At 48.1% G+C, this 18,211-nt stretch overlaps 9 protein-coding genes across 9 annotated transcripts; 5 read left to right on the plus strand and 4 right to left on the minus strand.

The window, feature by feature from the left end:
* Window positions 1-53: 53 nt before the first annotated feature.
* On the plus strand, window positions 54-1,949 carry BO88DRAFT_384479 (uncharacterized protein; the record flags this gene model as incomplete). Its single annotated transcript, XM_025704704.1, has 2 exons — window positions 54-1,339; window positions 1,481-1,949. 2 exons carry the CDS (start codon window positions 54-56, stop codon window positions 1,947-1,949), a joined length of 1,755 nt encoding a protein of 584 aa, XP_025564762.1.
* An 85-nt stretch (window positions 1,950-2,034) lies between these two features.
* BO88DRAFT_451666 (uncharacterized protein) lies at window positions 2,035-2,445 on the plus strand (the record flags this gene model as incomplete). Its single annotated transcript, XM_025710644.1, has 1 exon — window positions 2,035-2,445. One exon carries the CDS (start codon window positions 2,035-2,037, stop codon window positions 2,443-2,445), a length of 411 nt encoding a protein of 136 aa, XP_025564763.1.
* Window positions 2,446-2,959: 514 nt separating this feature from the next.
* BO88DRAFT_478993 (SDR family oxidoreductase) lies at window positions 2,960-4,063 on the plus strand (the record flags this gene model as incomplete). Its single annotated transcript, XM_025712048.1, has 4 exons — window positions 2,960-3,449; window positions 3,502-3,609; window positions 3,666-3,822; window positions 3,878-4,063. The coding sequence occupies exons 1-4, from the start codon at window positions 3,142-3,144 to the stop codon at window positions 4,061-4,063; spliced, it is 759 nt and encodes a 252-aa protein (XP_025564764.1). The 5' UTR covers window positions 2,960-3,141.
* Window positions 4,064-4,249: 186 nt separating this feature from the next.
* On the minus strand, window positions 4,250-5,452 carry BO88DRAFT_423779 (alcohol dehydrogenase; the record flags this gene model as incomplete). The annotated part of the gene is made up of 5 exons (XM_025708680.1): window positions 4,250-4,553; window positions 4,616-4,673; window positions 4,725-4,915; window positions 4,968-5,069; window positions 5,196-5,452. 5 exons carry the CDS (start codon window positions 5,450-5,452, stop codon window positions 4,250-4,252), a joined length of 912 nt encoding a protein of 303 aa, XP_025564765.1.
* Window positions 5,453-5,910: 458 nt separating this feature from the next.
* Window positions 5,911-6,858, minus strand: BO88DRAFT_478995 (amp dependent CoA ligase; the record flags this gene model as incomplete). Its single annotated transcript, XM_025712049.1, has 1 exon — window positions 5,911-6,858. One exon carries the CDS (start codon window positions 6,856-6,858, stop codon window positions 5,911-5,913), a length of 948 nt encoding a protein of 315 aa, XP_025564766.1.
* Window positions 6,859-8,404: 1,546 nt separating this feature from the next.
* On the minus strand, window positions 8,405-10,297 carry BO88DRAFT_335420 (carotenoid oxygenase family protein; the record flags this gene model as incomplete). The annotated part of the gene is made up of 4 exons (XM_025702845.1): window positions 8,405-8,983; window positions 9,218-9,526; window positions 9,582-10,221; window positions 10,275-10,297. The coding sequence occupies 4 exons, from the start codon at window positions 10,295-10,297 to the stop codon at window positions 8,405-8,407; spliced, it is 1,551 nt and encodes a 516-aa protein (XP_025564767.1).
* Window positions 10,298-10,743: 446 nt separating this feature from the next.
* BO88DRAFT_451670 (Lycopene beta-cyclase) lies at window positions 10,744-12,742 on the plus strand (the record flags this gene model as incomplete). The annotated part of the gene is made up of 6 exons (XM_025710645.1): window positions 10,744-10,766; window positions 10,817-10,916; window positions 10,978-11,324; window positions 11,378-11,551; window positions 11,601-11,891; window positions 11,941-12,742. 6 exons carry the CDS (start codon window positions 10,744-10,746, stop codon window positions 12,740-12,742), a joined length of 1,737 nt encoding a protein of 578 aa, XP_025564768.1.
* Window positions 12,743-13,872: 1,130 nt separating this feature from the next.
* On the plus strand, window positions 13,873-15,630 carry BO88DRAFT_479001 (phytoene desaturase family protein; the record flags this gene model as incomplete). The annotated part of the gene is made up of 3 exons (XM_025712050.1): window positions 13,873-14,001; window positions 14,050-14,583; window positions 14,680-15,630. Coding segments are annotated over 3 exons (1,614 nt in total), but the record flags the coding sequence as incomplete, so codon positions are not given.
* A 510-nt stretch (window positions 15,631-16,140) lies between these two features.
* On the minus strand, window positions 16,141-17,946 carry BO88DRAFT_423784 (phytoene desaturase family protein; the record flags this gene model as incomplete). The annotated part of the gene is made up of 5 exons (XM_025708681.1): window positions 16,141-17,070; window positions 17,126-17,523; window positions 17,572-17,659; window positions 17,738-17,859; window positions 17,907-17,946. The coding sequence occupies 5 exons, from the start codon at window positions 17,944-17,946 to the stop codon at window positions 16,141-16,143; spliced, it is 1,578 nt and encodes a 525-aa protein (XP_025564770.1).
* Window positions 17,947-18,211: the final 265 nt, after the last annotated feature.

The raw sequence follows: 18,211 nt of genomic DNA on the forward strand, positions 1-18,211 counted from the left end.
CACGCTGCTGAAATCATGTTTCGTCGTCAACTAGGTTTTTATCTTCTGAAATTATGCTGTTCCCCATCCTTGGAGGGCTTCTCCCTCTCTCGCTGGAAATCGTATCTTCGGTCCTATCCGCCGCAGTCGCTGAATCAACCCCGTCACCCGAGCCAATTGAGGTCGTCCAACTGCCACTACCACCAGTCGTGCCCACAGACGATGTCGGTGCCTGTACCCGCCGAGTTAACCCTCATGGCACTGGATGCATGGGGAAAACATCTTTAATGCAAGGTGGCAACTTCTCCCCCGACGGAAATTACGTCTGGGCCAGCCTTAATTTCACCGGTGCCCCAGCCGCACCAGACCCAGCAAGCATCTACACGGGAGTCCAATTGATAATGGTCAGCACGAATGGAACCAACTTCTCCACTGGCGACCCATGGAAGTGTGTGACTTGTGGTATACCGGAAAACAACAAAGTGGGCAGTACGTCCTTGAGCGATTACCCTCAGACTTTCACCGATGGTCGACGCGCAATGGCTGGAGCCAACATCATCGAATGTCGAGTGGGCCAATTGGCAAGTGATGAGTGCACTCCGGACCAGATTTACATTTATCCCATTCGGATGAGCAACAAGGCGGATGATTCCGGGTCGGGAGCCAGCATTCGCGAGCTACGCTTGCACCCCGATGACGTCCACCTGGGTTTCAACTCATACAGCACCACCTCATCTGGTCAGCTGAATGAGAATGGATATTTCGGCCGACTGCACTTCAACGAATCCCCTACTACAGGATCTCCTCGCAGTGCTCGATATGACATCGTCAATGTGACTGTTCTCATTTCCCCGAACGGACTACAACCATACAACGTCACAGGCGATCGACTTTACATTAACCGGGAGGCCATAACTGTAGGAGAATTCCGAGGATTCACTGGCCGCGGTAACGAAGTCCTGTATATAGGTAGTCCTTGGGAATCCTGCAATGTCGATCTATTTGCCGTTCATTTGACTACTGGTCGCGTCCGCCGTGTCACCACGCACCCTGGGTACGTTGACCCTGTGGGTGATTCTCCGGATGGCCGATGGCAGGTCATCTTGGACACCCGTGGCACGGACCGCATGGAATTTTTGTCGGGGATGCGTGGCGTTCCTCCTGTGACGGACCTGATTACAATCGCTACAGTTTCATCTGTGCGTAACAATGGGGTTCGACGCTACTTCCAACCTTGGCTGCTGGACGCTCAGGGTGACCACGATCCCAATTACTACGGCCAACAGGTTAATGCCGATGGAAACAGACAGCCTGGCAGCGTTAATGACCCCAACTGGAATGCTGGAGCAGATCCTCGGTGGTCTCCTGATGGCACTCGGATCATGTACTGGCAGAAGATGGTCATACCTCCTGCTTGTGGTGGTACCAACCCGCTACCCTGCCCCATATCCACTGAGCCCGGTGGCCGAACAACGCGTCTAATGATGGCCCGGCTCACCAGTCGACAACCTTACCATACTGACCCTGTGCATCCGGTTTCCGATACCGTACCATGGGGACTGCCATATACCCCAGGCAACACCAGCATTCCCGAGGTCTTGAATGTGCCCCCGGGCAACTTTACGCTCCATGGACTCCACTCAGGATTGGCCCATGTTGTTCTCCAAATAAGCGAGGCCACTTCCTCTATCAACTTTATTTCGGCCACCTACCATAACTACTCTGATGATGGCCTTCATTATATAAACGGATATGAGTCGGTGGCCGCCACTATGGTGTCATATTCATCTACCCGCCTCGACTGGTATTCCAACCTCACCGGAACTGGAGTTTCGTCTAGTACGAAGATAACCAGCCCTGATGGATTTCACGTAGTTGATGATGCCATGACTAATATCTTCCACGCCAATGGGACCCTGATTACTACTGTCGATGGGGTAGTATACAAGCAGCCATTGAATGAAGCATGAATGCCCAAGAATTCATGCTTCGATGTGTCCGTCTGGGCTATCAGATCCAAATCTAGTAATCCATATTTCTGGCCTATTCAATATTATGTATCGTTTGTTGTTCCGCCATACATCGCGACCTTCAACACCTTCCGGCACCATTCGCTCAAGCACGAGCATAGCGAACACACAATTCCTCCAGTCCCTATCTGCGCATCAGCATATCCATAAGTCCCGATCTATGAACGACAACGCACTAACACCGGAGGCTACCGAGGTCCAAAAACAGAACGAAGCAGCCGCCCTGGCGTCAGCCTCTGTGACAGCTTCTGGCAAGTTGCCCATCAAGTACGTATCCGACGTGATCGTAGATATCCCACTAGCGGCTGCAGAGGGCTTTCGCGTTTTAACCGGTTTGTATGGAGACAAGCTTCAGGATGTGGCAGTCCTGGACTTTTTCAATCGACTGACGCAGAAAGGAGGAGAACTGGGCGACGATGAAGATGATTATTCATGATTGAAAGTATTAGATTGTTAGCCTCCAGAGATGAGCGACAGCTTGTGCCAGAGCGACAACAACAAGATCATGACTCCACACATGCTATAGACCCTACCTTGAGAAGTGTAGGAAACTCGATCCCTCTCCACCTGCACTGAACTAAATAATTCCGGTAGATGAGTGAGAAGTTATGTTTCCGGGTATAGTCCACGATCGGAGCCAGCATATACTGTGCCGCTTCTGATTCGCCAGTTGCCCTGATCACGGCCTGAGCCACACCATGCAAATGACGTTGGATTTTTTCATGAGCAGTAAGAACGGTATATACGAAATGAAATTTGATCCGTATAATACAATGAAGCTCCAATTCCCCCTCTGCCGATATGGGCTGATGAACTGCGTGGATGATTTGTAAGAAGCCGTTCTGACAAATCAAGGTTCGGCACCAAATCCAGAAGCCCCCACTAATGACGTTAACGAAGGATTCTACAATGTCCTTCTTTCTTCTTCTCGTACTATACCACTATACGTTCGCTGGTTATTTGTTGGCTTTGATTTCAAAGCATCAGAGGGTGAATACTTGAATATACGGGTCTCCACCGTCGTTATATATAGTCGAGCGTCACGTACTTGAACACGATACTACACAAGCATAGGGAAACACAATAAATCTCAGGTTCAATCTATCTAATTGTTTATTATATTTCTCTCCCCATGGCGTCCTACCTAATCACAGGCGCTTCCCGTGGTATTGGTCTCGCCACAGCCCGTACACTGGCCTCCAAACCCGCCAGCGAGGTCTCCGTCATCTTTGCCGCAGCACGTACCCAGACCGATGATCTGAAACGTCTCGTGGCACAGTCCCCCGGGCGAGTCCATCATGTATCCATGGATGTCGAAAGCAAAAATAGTTTACAAACGGCGGTTGGGACCGTTGAAAGTGTGCTATTGGGGAAAGGTCTTGATGTCCTGATCAACAATGCGGGTATCATGCCCTCCACCCAGGGCGGCATAGAAAATATGTTAGTGGTAATTCTCTCCAATTGTAATGATTGCGCTATTGACGCTCAATAGGGACAACTTGGACTCCGTCTTCCACAACAATGTCACCAGTGCCCATATGGTGACAAGTGCCTTCTTACCACTCCTTAAGAAAGGGAATCAGAAGAAAGTGGTAAACATGTATGTCTTCTGCCACCTGCCCAGACATCACTTGTTGTGGTTCTAACTACGTCCAGCTCGACAACACTTGGCTCAATTACAATGGCACCCAGGTTCGCACTTTTTCCAGTGCCAGCTTACAAAGTTAGTAAAGCAGCATTGAATATGCTTACTGTGCAATACGCGCAGTCTTTCGCGGATCAAGGATTCACGTTTCTTGCGATCTCGCCGGGTGTACGTTTCCTATCGGCGTGTCTTGAAACATCCATGAAACTAACTTCTCCGATAGTGGGTGAAGACAGACCTTGGAGGAGAGAGGGCGGATATAACAGCCGACCAGAGTGTACAAGGTCTATTGGATATCATAGTTCCTGCAACCCAAGAAGATAATGGAAAATTCTTCAATATTCGAGTTCCCGGATGGGAGCAGGCAGAGGGGTTGAACCAATATGATGGAGCAGTGGTGCCGTGGTAGGCCATATTGAAGTTTCTTGCCTCCTTTTGATCTGCCCTTCTCGATCCCATGTATACTTTGTGACGTCGGCCCTTCTACAGAAGTGCAGGCATGATAGTTCCATCGAATGACATTGCATTACACTACGCTTCTATATATTACCATATGCTGAAGGGAACCAAAACCACTGTCATTTGTCATACTTCCTCAGAGCTTCTGTGCATGTTTATCTGCGACAAGCAATGCCTTGTAGCGAACAGTGTTACGCTGCAGGCTTTCCATGGCCTGATTGACCTCCTCTGTAGATGCAAGGCTAAAATTGCTTGTAGCAGGTCGCACTTCCTTGTCCGCACAAAACTGCAACATTTTGGCTAGATCGCCACGGGATGCGACCAAAGAACCTTGCATTCGAAGGCCCTTGTTAATCAGCATGATGGTTCGAATAGCAGCCGGTTGAAGAGAGACTGTCAATGGATAGACTGTTCCATGTACCGCCAGAAGAGAAAGAATGCTGTTACCGGGCCCATGCTTAGTTTGAATGATCAAAGTGATACAAATGAACCAATGGCTTACAATGTATAATCTTCCGAGCTGGAACCGCACAAGAGAAGGTGTTTTAGTGGCTCCATATCTAAATGTAGTTGTCAGCGGATAACTTGGACATCAATCAGTGTAGTCAGACCTTCCATTGATTCGCCGTTAGTCAGATAGTATTCCTTAGCCCCAAAGGCTAAGCAGTCCGCCTTCTTGGACTCCGATCCGGAGAAAGCAACAACATGATATCCCATCGCAGCCGCCATTTTGATGGCCAGATGCCCCATGCCGCCGATGCCTAATACTCCAACACGATCCCCAGGCTGCATGCCGTAAAGACTAAGCACAGTCCAGACAGTAGCACCACCGCACATCAGCGCCGCAGCATCACCAGTGTAGCCCATCTGGAATGGGTATAAGGGCGTTCGCGTTCCAAATAGTTTTGGAGCCGAGACAACCGCGGTCAGGGTCAGACATGCCATAAAGGTCTTTTCTTTGGCAATATTGGTCCCAGGCTACAGAGTGTTACGAAATTAATCATCTAAGCGACAATACTCAATGTTGCATGACGGGTAAAGCAGAACATTTACCTGATTTGCAACATTGACATTCCCCGCACGTTTTCTGTACGTATCCCATTCCCACACGGTCGCCGATTCGGACATTCCGCACATCGGCCCCGATCGCACTAACTATGCCTATTCCCTCATGGCCCAGGACTTGCTGAGAATGTAGGTAGATACTATCTGTACCGCATAGACTGGCATGCGTCACTTCGACGAGAGCTTCGTCAGGCGATAGTTGGCGGGTAATGTGGTCAAGATGGATCTGACCGGAGGGGGATGCTCGGTAAACATCCAGTACGTGGGTCGTCATGATAGATGTTAGTGCTCAGCGTCAATGAAAGGCCACGGAAAAATAAATTTCGAAGCAATGAATGATTGGAAAGAGGAGCCGTTGTTTGGCTTCTGGTCCAGGGTATATACAAGGGAGAGTATAGGTCTTTGCTCGGGTGTTTTGCATGAGGGGTGACATTCCTCTTTCGGTATCACACCAAGCTATGCCTATAGCGAGCTAACGAGGCAAGGATTCTCACTGAAGCTGCATAAAACGGTACACTTGCAGGGCAAATCCCTTGGCATTCCTCATTTTGCCTTGGAAGCAGTATTTTGTTGACTGAGGGGATAGCAGAAATAGCGCTGATATTGGAAAAGGAAATCCATACAAAGAACACGATCGGGACGTTGTCAGTATGGCTAGCTAGTCAAATCTCCACGGCTATAGTAAAATGACCTTGTTTTGATGCGACAAGTTACATACATGCCCCCGAAATGTTACAGCTTCCCCTTTAACTGAAATTCCCGCACAATCCTGCACCGGTGCATGCTTTCTGCCTCTGCGCGCTTGGGAAGCTCTCTGCGGAGGATTTTACCACTGGGCCCTTTTGGAATGGCATCTACGAATTCAACCTCCAACAGCCACTTGTGACGCACTTTCTGAGACCGGATCAGCTCCATCAGCTCTTGACCCAGAACGCGCCAAGAAACCTCCCCATTTGCTCCACTGTCAGATGTTCCCTTCATAACCACATATGCCTTCGGTCTTTGTCCCGAGTATTCCTCGTAAATACCTACAACCGCTGCATCCGCTACAGCCGGGTGCTGCAACAAGCTATCCTCCAACTCTACAGGAGACACGCCTATCCCTTTGACTTTGATCATATCTTTGATCCTATCGGTGATTGTCAGAAATCCTTCGCTGTCAATGAAGCCAACATCACCGGTGCGTAGCCAACCATCTGGAGAAAAGGTCTCGTTAGTAGCTTCGTCGTTACCTAAATATCCCATGGCTATCTGCGGCCCTCTGGCGTGGATTTCTCCTTGTGCATTACAACCCAAGGGAAATGATGTCACTGGATCAACAATCCGCAGCTCTGTATTGGCCATTACGGTACCAACAGTATGCGCATATTTGTATCCCTGTTCATTGAGGGAATGGGTTGTTAAGGCGCCACAACTCTCCGTCATCCCGTAGCTCTGTTTCAAGCCAGTTCCGGAATAAGCTTTTTCTAACTGCCGAAGTAACTCTGTTGCAATTGGCGCTGCACCAGAAGAGAATGTTTTGATATGGGAAAGATCATACTCTGCCACTTTTGGATCATTAAGAAGTCGGACAATCATGGGTGGTACAATTGGCACTTCTGTGATTTGGTGCTTCACAATGGTGTCTAGCATGGAATCCATGGTAAACGACGGCAGCATCAATACCTCCATATCACGCATTATAGACACGTGAATCAGATGGATCAATCCGATGACTTGTAGTTTCGTTTATCAGCCAATGTTCCAAACACGTCCAGTGGGGACACTGTCCTACCATGATAGAGCGGGAGCACGGCGAGCATCTTCTTGTTCGCGATGTCAGCCGTTTGCCCAACCTGCATACACTGTGCGATGATATTATGATGTGAAAGCATCACCTGCCATTATATATTAGCAGGTATTATAGCAACGCACGAGGAACAATGCAATAGTTTAAGACTTACGGCTTTGGGTCGTCCTGTGGTGCCACTACTGAAGTTCAGGTATCCACACAAATCCTGGTTACTGCTCCCTTCCAGGATTTTGAAAGACCCCTCCAGACCATCACACCCATGAACCTTTCCCATATCAATGCAGTTTTGCAGGGTTGAATGAGATCCATGTCGCCCTTCCAGCAGGAAGACCCTCGCATGCGGGATTCCTATCCTGTTTGCTGATCTCATAACCTTAGGCAGACAAGAAGGAATGGTGAAAATAAACCTTGCGCGTGAAGAACTGAGAAGATATGCTAGCTCATCTTCACCATGAGCAGGGGATGCCCCTGCTACAATGCCACCTGACGAAAATCAGCAAACCTTGCGCACCTGCCGAAGGACTCAAATGAAGGGTGGGTGACAACCAGCTCGAATAGTCGCCATCATTGCTACTGGATAGTGAATTGAGTTCGGACTAAGAATGATGACGGTGTCACCAGGCCGAAGGCCATGTTTCTGTACTAACGCGGTTGACGCGAAGGTGGAATAAGCTTTCACATCTTGGTGGCCTATCCGCAGACCCGTGGCAGCATCGTTGAAGCCACCCGCTTTTGTAGCTTGTTGTGCCGTATGATGCCCAAAGTCGAAGAGCCAGTCCCAAATAGCTACGTCTGTAGGGACTGCTTTTTGGTCAGTCTAGAGAAAGGGTATTGTATCGAAATTGGGTCACACCATCTAGCCTGGGCCTTGTTGAGGAGAATATCATGGTGGAATGGAAGGTAAAGCCTGATTTAGTTTTGCAAAGTCACAGTAATGATTATAGTACTATCTGTATTGAAGGACCCTGACAACAACAAATATATGATTGTTGGCTTTATTAAGATACTTGTTCCGTGGCGTCCCCCTCAGATTGCAAGGCAATACTTGTTCCACCCATGCTCTTCTCCATTCCTGACAATGCAGACCATCCTTGTTAAATCATTATCAAATCGTCCCTGGTTTTGACCCGATTCTCACCCGGATAAAAAGGCAGAGTCACACGAACGTATCACAAGAGATGAGTTAGTGTGGGGATATTCTCCGGGAGGTTATCTAGTTGTCTGTAGGCGCTTTACCTCATGAAGATATCTGCATGCATTCAATCCCCTTGCGACGACCATCTTCCCTAAATCACGGTTTCGGCCGTTGTAAGTTACAGTATGTGATTTTGAAAAATACGGCAGAATGCACGGATCCATTTTAGGAAGGACTATCTAGTCCCGACCTCGTATCTGCAATAACCAATTTCCAGAAATTTGCATGCGGCTCTCGTACTACTCATTGCGATAATGATGTACCCCCCTTTGGTTCAAGATCTCTTCCTCCGAGAACCAACTTCCATGCATTCCATACGGAACCCGTTGTGGCAAGACCACCCGGCCAATAACTTCCTTCATGCTCACAGCATCAATGATCCATAACTCGCTATGTGCGTCAGGCAGAGGATCTCCACGGTCATCCAGCCAAGATTCGTCAAAGACATACGTAACGAGCCATCCATCATCCTCAGAAACACCATCCTTGCGGGGAACGAACGAGCATTCCTGTGCGTAATGCCTTGGGGGAAGAGCAAAAACTTTGATGGGGTCATGAGGATCCTCGGAGTTGATGATCTCATGGATAGAACGAGTATCAACACATCCATGAACCTGGGACGGTGGATACTCAAGCCCCTTGCGGAGGATTGACTCCACGTTTACCTTTACCAGGCTATCTATCTTGAAGCAGCTGTTATGCGTGGTCGCAAAATTTCCTTCCCTCATCGAACAGCCGTAGACATACTTCGTTGCACTCATCTGCAAATGCCCAGGGACATGAGGAAACTCAAACGGGATCGCGGACAGAGCCCATTGCTGTATGATATTATTCGAGGTACCGGCGGGGGGAAATTGATAATAGTAAAGGCGGCACTCGGGCTCAGATGGACAGGCCCATGCCGGACAGTCAAGCCCACCCATCCAGTATAGAGAAGAAAGGCTGTTGATACGACACAGCAAGGTGTGAACTCGGTAGCCATTGGCATCCCTCTGGTCCCATGTGTTGACGGTGTGCATTACTATGCAGGCATCGGTTGTATACCACTTTACCCTATCTGGTGAGTGTCGCGGAAAGACGCCAAGGCGTGTTTGGCCTGCGGGGTCGTACTCGACCGCTGGTCTACCATGGCGAAGCCTGTAGGGATCCAACGAAACAGGTGTATCAATAAGTACAGTGTGCCTGTGAGACACACCAAAATCGTGCATCAGCTTTCCTGATTTCAAGCCCGGCACAGCCTGGTTCAAAGCCGGGGTGGCGTTCGCAGGGACGCCTTGCGGCACGATTGAGTAATTGATATAAGGCGGGAGAAATGTGGAATGAAACAATATGAGCTCTCCTGTCTCGCGATCCACACGGGGCTTAGGATGATGTCAGCTTCAAACGATAAGCTTCGGGTAGGCCTGGATTTCATACATGAGCCGTAGTCATTTCTTTGTACACTCCTTCAAGACCAGGAGCACCGAAATAGGGCTTTGATGGATCCTCCTGATCTGACTCGCCTTCAGCCTGACTTCCGGTAAACCAGCCAACGGTTTTCAGTGAGGGAAGATAAACCCGCATGGGAGGCCCGATTTCATTAGTGGCAAGGACTCGGCCATCGTGATGAAATAGGCTTGTATTGGCGGTACCTATTCTTTTGATTGGACGGGCGATCCAACCCCAGATCGATGCAGTCACTATCGCTGCTGTGCGTACAATGCTCATTGCTATTTTGATTGACGATGATCTGGGATCAATCATGGTGTTCATACCAGGAATGACGGGGTAAATCCATGGGGACTTTTTACGGGCACTGTAGACATCTGTCACGATATACTGATTAGAGAAAACCGGCTGGGCCCCTGATGTATCTGGATCCCGCATGAAGAAAACGCCAGTGAGCATGCCATCGCCGTCGAACCAGTGGATATCGTGCTTTGTGTTATCTTTAAGCGGGTTACTTCCATTCCGAACGTATTGACCACCATAGAATTCTTCGGGTATTGAGCCCTTCACATCACAGGTAATGTCAGACACTGTGGTCTGGATGGGCGCAAAGTTTCCGAGGAGATACCTGTTCATTGGCTTTTAGTGTAATAGCTTACTCATGGTAGCAAGGGATCATACAGATTCTTTTGCTGACCTGCCATTTCTTTGCTCTGCTGCTTCACAGCTTGAAGATTGCCCACCTGAATGTTGAAAAGCTGTGTATAAGGAACAGATTATTCTAGCCTAACTCGGCTGGACAAAAATAAGATATATAATCACGTTAGACGCTGGGTATACGTCATCGGTGGTTGTTGATAAGACCATCTAATACCCTCCAGCGGTTGTAGGTAGCACAACATCAAGGCATGGCTCCACCGCACTCCTCTGTAGCTCAGAGATACCCGCGTCATGATCGGCTAAATATCGTCATGTCGATAATTTATTACACCCCTTGGTATATCTTGACCTGGTCATCTTACGATCTTGGCATTGGCAATAAGTATATAGGGTGCAATGGGTGGTCGTGTCGCCGTCAATAGACAGAGGTACTTCGGCACTATCATTGAGTACCTTACAGCACGCTTCTCCCAGAGACAATTAAGTCAATATGCCATATGAGTATGCGATTATGTAGGCAAATACCTACCATGCGAGCAATTCCCTTTCACTGAAAACAGCAGACACCTTTTCTCCAATGTCCCGTGGGCGCTTGGGGTAACCGCACTATCATGGCCCTTTATGACACGATTGGACTGGGCGAAGCTTTGCACTATTATAGGTGTACGTTTACCTTGACTGTAGCGCTTTGGGCTGTGCTACTCTCACACTAATATCTTTACAGGTAGCAATTGGAGCGACGATGCCATGGGATTCGTACTTAATCCGCAAAGAAATCTTCTCCTATAATCCTAGTGCATTATTCGGCTACAGGATATTGCTCGTTCCGGTGGAAGACGTCTTTTTCTTCGCCTTTCAGACTTACAACACGGGAATGCTATATGTCATGCTAACACGCCATTTGGTTTTTCCTTCTTTTCTGCGACAGGTCTCCACAATCAATCGAGCTTTAGGCATGACTTTTCTTGTTGCATTCACTGTGGCTGGTATATTTTGCATCTGGCATGGAGGTAGATACACCTACCTTGGGTTCATTCTCGCTTGGGCCTGCCCAGTCCTCTCACTACAATGGTAAAAACCCACAGGAGATGAAGGAGTCCTTTCTAATCTTAGTTCCTATGCAGGCTACTCGCAGGCGACTTCATAGTCCAGCTCCCAGTACAGACGCTAGTTATATCTGTGACACTACCTACATTATTCTTGTGGGCAGTTGACATATTTGCTTTGCAGCAGGGAAGCTGGGTTATTCAGGTTGGAACTAAGCTTGACTGGCAAATATGGGGCAAGCTCGATATCGAGTATGTCACGAGAAGCAGCCTAGAGATACTTTGCTAATTTTTATCACAGAGAAGCATTGTTCTTCCTGCTCACAAATATGATGATAGTGTTTGGCGTTTCAGTGAGTGACTTTGCAATAGCTCTGACACACGGTCGACTAGCTAGCTCGCCTGGTACTATCAAGGCTCCTCCTTCATACAAAAATATATTATACGATTTTGTTCGTTTGCCACATACTCTAGATGATGACTTTGTGGCTTGCATTGACGAATCGGTTTGCCGCCTGGCTGTTTCGAGCCAGAGTATGTATATTGGTTCTGCTATGTTTCAGGGGCCACTCCGAATCGACTTAATCATGCTGTACGTCAACAAATCGTGTTGAAATGAGTGAAGCTAATTTACGTCAAAGTTATTCCTTCTGCCGAATTGCAGACGACTTGGTCGACGAGGCCGGAGATCGAAAGAAGGCCTCAGATGTCCTCGACCAGTGCGCTTTGGAGCTGGAAAGTCGATTTGCATCAAAGAGGGACTGCGTTAAACAAGGACATTCTAAGTATCCAGAGCTCACCCAAGCGATAAATAATTTACCCGCAACAAGACTGCGCATTGAGCCACTACAAAGTCTTCTGGAAGGATTCCGCACGGATCTAAGATTTGATAGCAAGTCTAATTCATTCCCCATACATTCAGAGCAAGACTTGGACAACTACGCCTACCAAGTCGCAGGAACAGTGGCCGCAAGCATGATAGAATTGCTCGTACATCATTTCCCTTGCTATACACATGCTACGAACGACACAGTGAGACATGAGACCCTGGCTGCAGCAGAAACGATGGGTCGAGCGCTACAGTTGGTCAATATAGCGCGCGACATTGAAAGAGATATTGCGATAGGTCGAGTTTACATTCCTACTACCTGGCTCGAGCAAGAAGGCATCACGCCTGCAGACGTAATCAGAGGTCAACACACTGGATCCGTCGATCGCTTGAGGGAGCGTGTCCTCATCAAAGCACAGGAATATCACGATCGTTCAGTACCAGCGCTAGCAACCCTGCCGGTAGAGCTTCAGGGTCCTCTACGCGCGGTAATTGAAAATTACATGGAGATTGGGGCTGCTCTAAAGCGTGGGCATCGCTCTGGGTCGGTCAAGAAGCTTCAGCTGTCTTTCTGGCGTCGGTTACTGGTTACATATCGTGCCATGATGGCTTGATATCAAAGCTATATTTCGATAAATGCATGGATCCTGGGGACAGCATGCGGTGATACAAGTAGAACCCAGAATGTATATCCTCTATGTTTGTGGTTAACCAGCTTAAAATGAAGATTTTGCTTATACCACCGGAAGCTGCTTTTACGAGTACTACATATGGCATAGTAGCAGCCACTGAAGGATTTCCAGCTTCGCAGGATGAAGCACGTCCGTTACAAGGCTACAACAATGCATCCATTCGTCCGTATGTTGCCATCACCCGTTATCTAGGCCTGCATGAAAAGATTTATGCTGTCCTACCATACAACATATGATGCAGTGTCAGAGATAACAACTCACCCTCACGTAGTTTGATCTGGCCATACCCCCTTGCATGGATTGAGTCTGCATGAGGAAGCATGGGCTCTACTGCAAGTACCCCTCCATTGCGTATTATATTTACATCCATCAGGCACCGTATTACATCACTGGACACAGTATGCCTTACGCCTGTCGTGTAACAGGATTGCATAGATATGAAGACAACCATGCCGGCGCATAGAGCGGGAAATTCTAGACCGGTGCAACAGGGGTCGGGCCTTGGAAGAAAGTAGAAATGCAAGATTGACCGTTGGTTCAGCGTCTCACGCGACAAAGTCTTCGAAATTTCGATCTGCGAGTAAATTGCCGATCGTTCTTTTCCCTGCTTTACTTGGTCACGCACAAAAGTTAGAACAAGGTTGGCAAAGTTGGGTAAGGAGAGCGTTGTTGTGCATCCTAAGCCCATCCGTCTGAGTGCCATGTCAATGTTCCACCTTTGCTAGTTACAATACCGGGCTGATACGGTGTTTACAACTTGTATGCAAAGATACGTTCCAAATGATGAAGTCTGCAAGGACATGTACGATGTATCCCGGTGGATTGACCAGCAGCGTCACTCGACGCCACTGTGCTATAATTCAATTTAATTCTGTGTTCTTACAAGACTCTTCACTACTTTAAGTCTGCCCGACATTTGACACATTGCTCCAGAGGAGACGCCAAGTACACTTGCACAATGACTAAAAAGTCCGCCATCATAGTCGGTATGTACATTCTGAACATAGCTTCTGCAGCCTGCTTTCGACGGTTCCATTTTGTCTGATCAATGTATCACAGGCGCGGGTGTAGGAGGAATTTCAACCGCCGCGCGACTTGCCCGGGAGGGATTCAAGGTGACTGTGCTGGAGAAAAATGACTTTGTTGGAGGGAGATGCTCTATTATACAACGAGAAGGATACGTAAGTTCTCGGACTGAAAATTTTCACCACTAAACTAAAGCAATATAGCGCTTCGATCAAGGGCCATCTCTTCTCCTAATGCGTGAATTCTTCAGCAGAACCTTCCAAGATCTTGGAACATCCCTCAGTTCGGAAGGTGTAGAGCTACTGAAATGCGAACCCAACTACTGCATTTGGTTTCCAGATAATGATATTGTGGAGCTATCTTCTGATATATCACGGTTGAAAGAGGAGGTCATCCGACACGAGGGTATAACGGGCCTCTCGAAGCTTTTAGACTTCCTGAAGGAGACTGGTCAATACTACAATTTGACCTTGGACTATATAATGAACAGAGACTTTCCACACTTCCTCAGTCTTCTGCAGCCCAATGTCCTGAGGGCGCTCGTCGCTATGCGCCCATGGACTACCATGGCTGGTATCGTTGAACAGTACTTTACTAGTACCAAGATGAGGCAAGCATGGACATTTGCTTCTATGTACATGGGTATGAGCCCATATCAGGCACCTGGAACATATAGCCTGTTGCAGTACTCCGAGACCGTTGACGGAATTTGGTATCCCCGTGGTGGGTTTCAAAAGGTGAGTTATACCTGTCCATCATACCAAATCAGATACCTCTCATATTTTACGCAAATAACACATTAGGAATATCAAATCCCAACTAACCACCACCAGGTTCTACAAGCTCTTGCAGACGTTGGTCGTAGGCTGGGTGTGGACTACCGTCTACGGGCCCCGGTAGACTCTGTCCTCCTAGCTCAGGACCAACGCTCGGCAAAGGGTGTTCGGCTTAGTTCAGGCGAAGCAATACACGCTGATCTGGTTGTCATAAATGCAGACCTAGTGTATGCCTACAATAATCTACTCCCAGAATCAGGATACGGTAGATCATTAGAACGACGGCATACCTCCTGCAGCAGTATCTCTTTCTTTTGGGCATTTGACACCACCTTTCCACAGCTCAAATCCCACAATATATTTCTTGCAGGGAAATATCGTGAGAGCTTTGACTCGATATTCATTGACCACAGTATCCCAGATGAACCCTCATTTTATGTGAATGTTTCCAGTCGGATTGACCCAACAGCAGCCCCACCTGGCAAAGACGCTGTGGTTGTGCTGGTGCCTGTAGGGAGCCTTAGGGAATCAGGAACCAATGATAAGACACACTGGGAGAGGACTATTGCAGACATACGTGATCTAGTTATAAAAGCCATCGAAGAGAGGACTGGGATACAAAACCTGAGGTTGAGATTGCTACACGAGACTTATGAGACGCCTCACACGTGGAAGGATAAATATAACCTCGACCGTGGCGCTATACTTGGGCTCTCGCACTCATTCTTCAATATGTTGAGCTTTCGGCCTAGTCTCAAAAATCCGACGATAGATGGACTTTACTTTGCAGGAGCTAGCACCCACCCCGGAACAGGGGTCCCAGTCTGTTTAGCAGGAAGTAAGTTGGTCTACGAGAGGATCTTACGGGACACAAGACCCGAGCAACGGATGATATTCGCGACTGCCTATATTTGGGTGGCGTTTACGTTGGTTGTTGTTCTGGCCACAACATGTTTAACTTTGCTTTATCCGGGTTGCTTGGATAGCTTTCTATGTCTGTTTCAGTAAGACGTGGTACTACGAAGAATCATTGCTATCACAGTCCGTTGACTATATGTCCACGTATTCAAATCCTGGAATATAACACGCGCTGGATACCCAGTTGCGAAAGGTTGCCTTTGACTAGTCTATATTTGCTGGTACTGCGTAAAAGTGTCCAGCTGACGCGGCATCACTGTTAAGGCACTGAGAATTGACCCGGTTTTTCCACGACAATAGTGGTATCAGAGACTGGTCATAAGGAGGTCCGGAAAACTGAGCGCCATTTACTTGGAGAGATTCTGATTGAGAGTTACTGCCAGTTTTCCTGACACCCGTCATGCAAAGCGGCCACAAAAGCCGATAGAACGCATATCCAAAAACAGAGATTACGTTTCTTGTACGTTTCTTGTACGTTTCTTGGAGTTGTAGTCGGCAGGATGTGGGAGGAAAGGAAATAAAGAAATCAAAGGCAACATGGAAATTGTACGCTGAGTTTCGTCTGGAATGGAGCCACCGCTCAGTTTCCAGACAGCACCACTACCACAAGTAGGACGACCTTGCTATAGACAGAGCTGTCAGAAGCCCAAACGCCATTACCAACATTACCCAGCATCTATAATCCCTGGTGGTACCTTTCGCTTTAATCCAGTCTTCCATTATCTGTTGGACCACGAACTTGCCACTGAGCAGACATGCGGGAACTCCTGCGCCTGGATGTGTACTGCAGCCCGTAAAATACAAGCCTTGAATAGCGGGATGTTTCATCTGCGGACGAAACCAAAGAACATTGTCGAAGTCATGAGACAAGCCTAGAATGGCTCCGCGATCCAAGTTGAACTTTTCACGCCACGTAAGAGGACTGTTCACAAGCTCGTGGACAAGCTTTTCACGCAAATTGCGGGCTCCTGTACGTGCTTCGATTGTGTCAAGTACAATGTCGCGCGTTTGAGCTACTAACTCATTCCACCGCTTTTCTTGTTCATCAGGACTCAAGGTGTCGACTAATCGACCAACCGGGACGAGAACCATGACGGATTCCTTCCCTGCTGGGGCAGCTGTCACATCTACCCGGCTGGGAACATTGACATAGAAGGACAAGTCTTCTGGAACGTCATGATCGTCAAAGATCCTATCAAAGCTCTCGCAAAACTGGCCTGCCAGGAACACGTTATGAGGTCGAAGCTCAGGGATCTGCTTATTGAAGGCCCAGTAGAATGAGATGCTACTGCAAGAGGTAGACCGCTTGCGTAGGTGTTCAGCTTTGCGGGAGGGAGGCAGAAGATGGTTATAAGCATAGACCAAATCAGCATTCACCACAACGATATCGGCTCCCAGAAACTCGCCGGATTCCAAACGTACACCTGTTGCTTTTGCATTATCATCACAGAGCTCGATCTTGGCTACCGGGCTATCCATTAAGTACTCTACCCCAAGGCGACGTCCCACTTCACTGAGGGCATGCAATACCTGTGGTGATAAATCAGCTCAACTATTCCTTTCATTGAGGCAATTGGTTCCATACGCGCTGAAAGCCCCCTCTCGGATACCAGATTCCATCAGTCATCTCAATGTAGGGCAATAGACTGAATGCACCTAGGGCGCGATAAGGGCTTATCCCGAGATACATGCTTTCGAAACTCCAAACGCGACGCATCTTTTCTGATCGAAAATATTTGGCTGCTTGGCTGTACATGCTTGTCCAAGGCCGAATATGAAGGAAACCTTTGAAAAGCGCCGGATGGAACATGCTTCTTAGGGTGGGAAAGCTTTGATTGAAGACACTCTCCTTACAAAGCTCATATTGCAGGCCCGACTCGGCGAGGAAAGTACAGAAACGGTTGAAACCCCCTGGCCCCTCATGGCATTCCATCTGCGCTTTGAGACGGGGGATGTCGCGGGAGAGCTCGATATGATCATGATCTGGAAACCAGATACAGTAGTTGGGCTCACACTCAAGCATATGAATACCTTCTTCTTCCAAGGAAGTGCCTAGATCCTGGAACGTCTTGCGGAAGAACTCCGGCATAAGCACTAGAGAGGGGCCTTGGTCGTATCTCTTTCAGCATGTTAAAACATCTTCCCCTGAGTTGTTGAGTCTAATCAGAAACGAATTTGGTGCAACAAGAATACATACATATCCATCTTTGTGAAGAAGTGAGCATCTGCCCCCAACAAAATTATTTTTCTCGACAACTGTCACCCGGAAGCCTTCAATGGCCAACCGAGCCGCCGCAGCTATACCGCCGGCTCCAGCACCTGCTTTTGTCAGTAACGGTGGTTTTGTAGGTTCTCAGCTTGCTAACCAATTACAATGGCGGATGCGGGTGATTTCGTGGTATCCATGTTATGTAAAGTCTTTGAGTTCGCAGAAGATTAGCTCGGCTGATACGGGAATACATGAAGGCTACATAGAACTAATTAATGCTAGGGTCTTCGGTGTAAATGAAGGCAACTACGATGATCCCCATAGTGGCGGATTACCCAGCGAAGACACGGCCAAGCATGCTGCACTTTCTTCCATCACAAGGTTAGGTAAACCATCATCAGACCTGCTTTATCAAAGGTTCACAGTATGCATTGATCCGAGAATGGCATCTCTTCTTGCCGC

The sequence above is a fragment of the Aspergillus vadensis genome (genome assembly GCF_003184925.1).
Source record: "Aspergillus vadensis CBS 113365 unplaced genomic scaffold BO88scaffold_6, whole genome shotgun sequence".
NCBI lineage: Eukaryota > Fungi > Ascomycota > Eurotiomycetes > Eurotiales > Aspergillaceae > Aspergillus > Aspergillus vadensis.